Here is a 10162-nt window from a genome sequence, read left to right on the forward strand (position 1 = left end):
CAATTTGCTAAAATTATCATTATTATAAAGCGTATTCTTTGCATTTATTCTTCAATTGTTTGTTAATGCACCGTTTTAGTGGTATTTGTTTAATTAGATTAATGTAATAGCAAAATATAATGTACTCAGATAAGTAGATACATTTTCGCAGGCTTTAAATAATTAAATAGTCAATTACAGTGAGGACATTATTTTCACTTTTTTAAACTGGGTTTATACATATTTGAGAAAGTTTGCATGTTAAATAGACGCATCGTTGTTTGTTATTACAATATCGCGCTTGAACTGCTTAGAAGATCTGGATTATTATTTTTTTTTAATTATTAGTTTAAAATCATTCAAATAGTTCTTATAAACGACAAATTATTGAAGAATAGTAAAAATTTGATCACGAGGCGGAATTCGAACCCGCTTCATTTTGATAAACTGTAGCAACCTTCTAACCCGCTTCTACAGACCAATTTCTTCTGCTCGTTCGGTTTCATGTGCTAAAGGAATTATGTTTTCTTCTTAGGTTCTTTAAGAATTTCTCACAGATGGGTTATAGCATGGATTAACATGCAGGTAGGCTAATATTCAATTATCACTCGATTGGACATGAGCTGAATATTTTAAATGAGCATACTAGTATAGTATTATATTATCTGTGGCATTACCCGTCACATATAATCATTTCTGTATTTTTAAATAGATGGCGTTAGTAGTAAAATAATATTCAATATGATGGGAATATTTATACTCCCATCCCCTTAGTAGATATGGGCTACGAAATTTAATTAAATATTCAAATTTAGTTAATGCAAGTATATATCCCTTATATTTGTGTATATAAATACATAATTTTTTCAAAACCTAACTTAGTTTTTTATAATTTGACTTGTTGTAATTCTTTAGTCAAAAGTACAATAATTATTCATCTCCGAAAGGCATAAAATATTTTTCAGACACTTTTATAAACTGAAGCGTGACAAATGATTTTGCTAAACTAGGTTCAGAAATAATACAAAAAGTAAGGTAAATAAGACATTTTAATAAATACCAAAGAAATAAATTTCAACGATAAAATCACTTTGTTATTTTAACACAGATTAACTTCGAATACAGTATTTATATAAGTATCAAAATGTGGAATATGTTTTTACGGAATACAAGGTGTAATAAGAGTTTGTAGTAAAACTGAGATATTGGCTTCAAAGATCATAAAGAAATAAGACTGAGGAATAAAATCTTAATTCTACAAGAAAGAATTAATAATACTAAAAGAACCATAACCAATACATAGCTATTGTTTAATATCACATACATAAATTAAGCTTAAAGCTAACAAAATCATACAATATAAGCGGGGAGAACTTGATATTTTATATCATATAGATTGTGCTGTAACGGTATAACGTACTTGATATATTACGACGGAGATCTAATCGCCTGTCACGACAATATTATTTTTAAACAGCGACGTAATATCAAATTTAAAGGTTTGGATAATCAGAAACAAAATGCTTACAATAAAACGCTTATTTAATGGAATAATATACCTATGAGGAAAATAACAATACATAGGTTATTGGCTGCTTTTTTTGCAATTGGATAAGAAAAATTATGGATAAATTTACGCTCTAGACTTGTCCGCTTTGATGTATTTGTCTAAAGAGGCGTCACTGCCGGGGTCCACCTGTGAGAGTTGACGGAAACTCTCGTCATCCACAAAGCAAATCTCATGATCGTCAGGGTCGGCTAATATAATAACCCTGACGGTTGCTTTACCAGGAGTGTCCAAGGATATGAGTGGCGTAAGAATCTTCCCCTTGGCCTCTTGTATTTTCTGATCGATGATTGGTTGCTCGTCGAAGGGGCAAGAGAACGCTATGCGGCCGTACGCTTTCGCGTGGTTGACTGGCCCGCCTGAAATAATAATGATGCAATGAACTAATTAAATACTTTAATCTTCAATTGTTTTGCACTTAACACCATAGAATTTAAACAGCTTTTTTAACTTTGTAACAACCTTCAGGGCGTTCGGGCTTCTTATGTAATACAGGATGTTCTACCGTTGGTGTACTATGCTTAATGAAAATTATAGTTGTATACGTAAAACACGTATTTATAGTTTTGCATATAATATGCTCCACGAATGTGGGCATTGTACCTATGAGAACATAATCGAACGCGCGATAACGGGTGGCAAACGTAGGTGTGTGACCAGTTAGGGGTTTACACACAATTTTAAGAATTTATCTAATAAAACATTGCATTGTGCTTTTTGTATATTACTACATATTGTATATAAATATATATTGTATATTAAAAAATACACAATATTACGTTCACCTGGGAACATGGGCGTGGCCAGTAGCACCTGACTGTATCGACGTTGTCAAATTCTACTGGTCCCATGTGGTAATTATAAATCATTTCACAATATTCATTATACCAACAAATAACGATATGGTTTTATAATTTATATAAAGTTATCTGTCAAGTATTATCACTAATATTATACACATGTACACTAATGTTATAAACAGGATTTTCATTTGTGTTTTTGTATGTTTGTAACGTTTTCAAGCATAAACCATTGGATCGATTTCAAAAATTCTTTCACCATTAGAAACCTGCAACTTCACGGAGTCACATAGGCTACATATGTACCAAGGGTGAAGCCGGGTTTAACAGCTAGTAGATTACTATTAAAATACACGAATGTATACTTAATATTATTAACCATGATTAAATTACTTGACTCACCATAATGACAAGCAAGAACCTAATAAATACGGAGAAAACGCTAAATATACGCTAAATATTTTGATGATTCAATTCGATGAATTGATTTTTAATACATTCGTTCTATTTTTCCCTCTTAAAAATATAATCATCATTATATTTGTTCATGACTTTGACTTATTTATGGAGAAAAGCTAGTTACATATTATATTAAACTCGCTGTGCCTCGCTATTTCGTCCGCGTCGTACATATATAGTAATAATATAAAGTTTAAAGAGTTTACTTGTTTGAATGCGCCTTATCTCAGGTTCTACTAGATCGATTTCAAAAATTATTTCACCCCTGAATAGATTTCGACATGGTACATATTATAAAGCCTTACCATAGGCGAAGCCAGGTCGCACCAGTAAACTATTCAACATAATAACATTTTTTTGTTTAACTCAAACAAGCAGTTCCTAAGATAAGCGCATTGAAACAAACAAACAATATCTTCAACTTTATATTATTAGTATATAGCGTATTGAAAACAATATTTATCAGACATCTTCCGAAAACATATATCGGAGAAAATAATTATCTTTCGCGCTGGTATATTTCCAAGTGCAATGTCTGATAAGCTTTTGCTACACGTCGTCTCGCATATCATCAAATACTGCTTCAGTAATGCTATCTATATAAAAATTTAATCCCTTTTTCTTTTGGTCGTACCATATATTGAAAATTAGTTGAATGATGCTACATATTTTTTATACTTGGTAGAAAAATGCCAATAGAGAGTGAATAACTAAGATACGCTTTGTTATTAAAAAAAAAAAAAAGATTCCCACATTCGTCCAAGATAGCAGAACGTCTATGGTATCAGTTAGTTTAATCATCAAATTATAATTTACGAATTCAATGGAAACTAAACAAATCAATTAATTGAATATTAAACTATGAAGCAACGACTCTGAAAATGCAAACGAAAAAATAGATCGATACTAAAGATAAATCAAATTCCAACAGTTGGGAGACTGTACATAAACTATGAAAGGCATTGTCTATGGACCACAGCATTGAATAGGGAATCTGTGACTCATTAAAAAAAAAAAAAACATATGGCCATAGAGTGCATATTCTTCGCAACAATACAAAGTGCGAGGGATCACGCGTCGATGTGTTAGCACACATTACCCGAAACGTGAACACTATCATAGTTCCTACTTATGACATCGCTATCTAATCACACATCTTTCAAGATCATAAAACATGAGTATATACTCATATCATTTATCGAATAAATAAAATAAATCCGTCTGTCTGGTAACAGTTATATTGTTTAACCAAATGTGTGCTATCCACATTTTGACGTATGGAAAAAGACCATTTTAAGCCCCTTATTATTAGTTAAAAATAAAAACATTCTTACCGATATCAACAAGTTCCAACTTAGCCTGGTCCTCAGTAAAACCTAAGAGAACTGATTTGTCCGACTTCTCAAAGACTTTCAATGTCAAAAGTCCGTTCCAGTAGGCTATGGATCGAGATAGACTTGAGCTAGCTAGAGACACCTTGACAACAGGATCTGAAAGTGACGGGCAATATTATGTTAATAAAGTACGATTATATATTATCTACCCTCCATTTTGTTAATTTATTTATTAAGTAGAGTTAATTTGATAAACTTCGTAAAATAATGATATTAGCCCAAGATATCACGGCCAATTTGTACAGGCAATTTGTCGCTTATTGCATATTCAGTTAGCATTCATTACAAGTTAATATTTATGAATAAATAAAGCATGCAGAAGCAAGCAGTGGTTTTAAACTATAATATATCAGTTAAAAAATGATCTTGCAAAATATGAATTTGTGTGTAGTCAAATCTTGTTACGTTTTTCATGCCTATCTTAATTCCAAATAATCAAGATATTTAACATGTTGAGAGATTGAAAAACAATGTAGGAATATTAATAATTGTAAACAATTTCATAAGATTAAGTGGACCACATGAGACCAAAGCAGCCACATCCTGCAATGCTGCAATATATGTTAATCCATTAATGTGTTGAAAACAGTTTGATACGAGAGAAAATAATTACAAAGGTACCTCTAACATGTCTTTTAACAATCGATAACCACGCCAATATATGGGCAATCATACTGATTATTTGTAAAATTAATCTTCAAGCAACATACCAATTAAATAGTGATCTATTTTTAAGTACAATTAATACATTTTTAGTAAATCGCGTATTCTTATTTCTATCCGACGATATGTACGCATGTGTGCGTGCACTGTGTACCTACAGAGCCGGCTGAGACAGTTGAGTGTGTGAATATGTACGTGCGTCATTCTAGCGCTTGAACTCCCTTTTAGACTGCAGCTGAATCTTATGATGTAAATAATAAAGGCTGGATTTGACTTGTGATAAATTTATAAGTCATGATGATTTGAAACTTTAGTTACAATTTATAATAAATTTCCGACATTTACGTAATTTTCCTCACGCGTTAGCGTTTCGTACTTTAAAATACATACTGATAACATAGTATAGATTATATCAAGGCATGCATCAAGTTAATCAGATCACTGCTTAGCTTATTAATCTATTATTTATGGTGAAATAATCAAAACAATCATAAGACATCAATAATTATCATGATGTAGATAATATTTATATGCAGGACAACATCCATTTACAATTACGATAAATATAAATAGGTTTTGAAGAAGAGAATTCGTAGACTACCTTTTTAATCCTACTATAATAAATGCGAAAGTAATTGGGTTTGCTGCTAGTACACTGCAACTATTGAACCAAATTGGATTTAATTTGGTAAAATAGTTTGGGACTCGAGATGCATAGTTTCTACCCTGGAAATACTACAGGAACTGTAGGTACCTATGAGGGTAAAATTTCGTTAAGTTCTGGCAATTTGAAGGTTTTCAATTTTCTGTTAAAAATAATTACCTTAAGTCTACAAAGTAGATGTGTGCCTTTCTATATAGTGCCATAAAATACTAGTGTATAATGAAATCTGACTTTATCTAAAGTAGCTTTAAACAATTATGTTATTGTTTGTAAAATCGAGATAGAGCATGCGCTCAACAAATGACAATAGGGCAGCAGTGTTTAACACTAAAAATATTTATACTTTTATAAATATTCCCATAGTCTGATAACAATGTAAAAAATACACTACCAACAGAAAAATCTATCATGTTCATATTGTTTATATACATCATCATCATTTTTAGTAATTGTATAGATATGTTATAATTAACACCTTCTCTATCTCACATTCAAATCTTCGACTGACTATTATTCATTTAGTTGACATGATATGACACACAAATATTAAGGGCTACTATGTTATATAATATATCATTTTTATGGAAATGGTTTTTCATTTATATCTAAGCAATGTTTCCTTTTTATTTGTTATGTTCTCCAAATTTTAGTACCAAGTTATTGAGATGATCCAGAAATGAAGCAAAGTACTAAATTTTGCATTGAATAAAAATAATGAATCTGTATTCATAGATGTTGTTAGTACTTTAAAAATACTAGTTACAATGCTGAGAATCAAAAGGCATTGGCACCTACACACACAACTTTTATATGATAGAAATACAGAATAATTTGATTTTTTTTTTAATTACCTACATTACTGTTTAATTCATGATAGCAGTTCAAATATAAATAAACACAAGCAAATATAATAAATAAACATGAACTAATTAACCTTTGTCTGTTGGTTGTGGCTTATCAATGATGTAGAATTTGTAGCCCCCAGGAGCCTCCACATACTTCAAGCCATTCTGTTCTTTTACCGGCCAATTGTTAGCTGCTGCTCTCTTTAGGCTTTCGCTGGACTGGATTGTAATACCAAGGAAGTCATTTCCTTGCTCATAATGAGTTATGCCATAGTTGTATGTGAGCTCAACAACAAAATGATTGTCTTCTGGCCCATAGCCCACCATGGTTTTGCTCCATCTGTTTGCATATGGTCTGAAAAAATTTTTTTAATGTATAGCAATAGATATACTATGTATTCACTTTTTATGTCCAGATTAAGTTAAATTTTTATAAGTCAATAAAAACTGCATCATACATTACTCATTAAAATGAATGGAAAAATTTTAAATTTACATACCTACGAAGATTTGGAATTGTTAAACGAGAATTTTCATAATATTATGCAAGACTTACCCATTGCATGCAGCTTCACAGCCTTCCGTAAATTCTTCATGGCGCAAAACCTAATGAAGAAAAAAATTATATCTACTTTATATATTATCAAGTAGGTAGTTTATGATATTAAATTAGAGTATAAATATATTTTTTTTGCACAATGACTTGAATGTTCATGATTAGAACCAGTCATGAGACCTTGAAATCTAATTATACGGTTAAAGGTTGTAAGCCTTCACAGTTCACAGTAAGAACTTATGTAAATAAAACACAAAGCACTTTTTAAAGTATTATATGTAGTCGAACACTTACTTGCATTCCTAACACTTCTCTGTAAAATTTTGCAGTCAAAGTTCTGTCGGCGACTTTGAAAACAAAATGTAAAGCGCGGCCTGTAACCATTTTGAAAAAACTTACACTTAAATCTTTAATATCACAAAATAATACACACTAAGATTCACAGTTAGAAATATTTTAGGCTGGTTGTAAAATTTGTTCCGGTTTAAACTCTAATCGTAATCGGCAATTCGAGTAATATTGACTATCGGCGTGCGACAACTGACTGCAAAAAACAACTGTACGGCAAAAGCGCTTTGATGACAGTGACTTTGACATTAATATAATGCTTTTCCTTTATACGTAGTGATTTATAAGAACGAATACTAATACGTCCAACTTGTTTATGTCTTTTTTTAATTTGAAACACATTTTACTTTGTCACAGTCATTCCTGTCATCATCTAGTATTTATATAATGTATTGAGATAAAGTCGATAAATATTAATACTCAACAATAAATGCATGCATTGAAAATTACCCGAGCTTGGCCCCATTAGCTATGGCCTATGAGTTTTGATAACATTACACGCCCCGGTGCCAGCGGCAAACAAATGGGGGCGACAGGAAATGCCAATTCAAGAAAAAAAAAAATACATGCGAATAGTGTGTAATCCGCAGTACACCAGTGGGTTACAGTATGAAAGCAGAGAAAGGGGATTTTATACAAAGAGGTAGACTAGATAAAAAACAGCCCTTGAGTTGTAAAACGTCGATTTTGGCAATATAAATTAAAAATCTTTGATTTCATTCTATTCCACTGTTATAATCGAGAGTTAAGAAAATAATAGATTTAATTTTTAGTTTTATAGCATTGAAATTCTTTAAAAAAAATAGTAGATTTTCTCAAAATAATAGATGTTAGGTATTTTCTTATCCCCTTCCACTATTTTATTCTTAATATTTTCTGATTTCCCTATCACCGCTTTGAAAAAGGCAATATTTTTAATTACTGCTCCGCTCCTTTTGTTTGAAGCGAAATATTATAATATAGCATAACCCATATAAAGGCTTTCTCAATAAATAAATCCAACACAAAAAATCTAGTATTCAAAGCAAGAGTTTCTGAAACAACCCTAACAAAAAACAAACAGACAAAAAACACTTTAGCTTGATATTAGAATGGATTTCACAATTTTACATCAAATGCCTTCTGAGTGATAAGGTAATCTAAGAAGAATTATCTAAAATATGACTAGCCTGAAGTATCACCCATTTTAAGATTATGAACCCATTACAAGATGTGCATGCAGTATGCGCGTGTTGATATATTTGTTGACTAGGTCTAGTCGACTTCATTTGATTGCGATAACACTTCAAAGTGATATCCAAGATTTTCTATTATGATTATGATTGAGAATAGTGATGATAAAGATAAGTTGAGCTGTATATTGAAATAATTTAAAAATGCACTTAAAAATTATATTATACACCTACCTTACCTTCTTAAAATGTATTTTATACATTATTATAGAGGAAGGAAGGAAGGAAAGTAGATGGGTAGGAATTCCTCTATTAAATGAGGTTTTACAGTTTACATAACTTAACAGAAGCATGACCTCTTTCTGATTTTAAGATAGCATTACATTCTCCCGAAAGATTAAAATGAAAATCCTATTCGCAGAGGGTAAGATTTGAAAAATGGCACACATTTTTATTAAATAAGTACTAGGTTTTGCCTGCAACTTCCCACCCGTTAAATTCGGAGTAGTTTTATAGATGTTAATATACATTTAACCTTTCTGTTCAATCAGTCCTACCCATTAAAAAAAACCCCATCAAAATCAGTTGCGTACTTTTAAGCATGGACTTATGGACAGAGAGAGCGACTATGTAGTGATGCCTATGCATAATGTAACGTATGTTATAAATAAATATTTTTAAAATATGCATTTTCTATAAGCATTTGAATGTGTCGATAAGAAGATTTTTAATTCAATTTAATTGAATTAACTTCGATTAACTTACATCAAATTGTAATTCGAATATTTTAGATTACTGCGAAAACTCTTTAGATTTTGTAAGCTTTTATGGCACTTAATAAACAAATTTTCAATTAAAATTTTTCTCATCATAACTGCTCCACACATCGCATGTTATCATAGAAGTATAAATGTGAACTATATGTTCAAAGTAATAAGGCATATATTGCTTAGTGTTTATGTAGTACGAGTATAAGTTATGAGTTATGTTGTGAGAGTAAGTCGAGACTAACTGCTGCACGACCTCGTTATAACAATCTTGTTACAAGTCATTCAGTCATTACAATATATTTCAAATCATCAACCTATAGGTATGCACGGGTAATGTTGATTGTTGAAAGGAAAGGAAGTAGAAAAGAAATGAAGGGTATTGGACAGTTTAACTAACATCACCCTAGAACATTTTAATAATCAAAACAATTGAAGTCAATTCATTCACATTAAACTACATATAATTCCATACAGAAATACGGTTAAATATATTTTTTCTTACGTCTAAACTACAATCATAGTTTCATGGGTATGTTATATTTTTTTTTTTACATTTTCTTAAAATATGCAATAAATATAATTTTATAAATTTTATAAACATACACAGATACGTTAGACGAATCCTATTGTTTCTGTCCTAAAGTCTGTAAATATTATCTTCTGCTCATCTATCTGATTATTTTTATCAGGTATTCCGTTATTTGTGGATATGATCGTGAAAAGATATTGTTTGTCTAAGTCAAAGTAGGTACATCGATATTGAAATATCCTATACAATAAATAACGTAGGCGATTAACATAAACAATAACTTTAACTATTAAATATAACGTTAAATATATAGCCTCCATATAAAGATATAAGTTATTTAAAATTAACAATTAACTGTAAATGCACGACGATAAATGGAAATATATGATAACACAAAGCTTCGCTACAATAATTGT

General features: G+C 30.7%; 1 protein-coding gene across 2 annotated transcripts in view; it reads right to left on the reverse strand.

Moving 5' to 3' along the window:
* Positions 1–1106: 1106 nt before the first annotated feature.
* The window catches only part of LOC119834919 (glyoxalase domain-containing protein 4), a 13048-nt gene continuing 3992 nt past the window's right edge, over positions 1107–10162 (reverse strand). Inside the window, exons 1-5 of one of the 2 annotated variants that reach the window (XM_038359455.1) lie at positions 7222–7493; positions 6928–6977; positions 6461–6726; positions 4140–4295; positions 1107–1905 (exon numbers count right to left, since the gene is read on the reverse strand). In XM_038359455.1, the coding sequence (XP_038215383.1) occupies positions 1613–1905; positions 4140–4295; positions 6461–6726; positions 6928–6977; positions 7222–7311 (855 nt within the window). In that variant the 5' untranslated portion in view covers positions 7312–7493 and the 3' untranslated portion in view covers positions 1107–1612. Of the gene's footprint in view, positions 1906–4139; positions 4296–6460; positions 6727–6927; positions 6978–7221; positions 7494–10162 lie in introns of those variants that run through there. The other variant, XM_038359456.1, reaches the window with a different exon arrangement.

The sequence above is a fragment of the Zerene cesonia genome, chromosome 20 (assembly GCF_012273895.1).
Source record: "Zerene cesonia ecotype Mississippi chromosome 20, Zerene_cesonia_1.1, whole genome shotgun sequence".
Taxonomy (NCBI): domain Eukaryota; kingdom Metazoa; phylum Arthropoda; class Insecta; order Lepidoptera; family Pieridae; genus Zerene; species Zerene cesonia.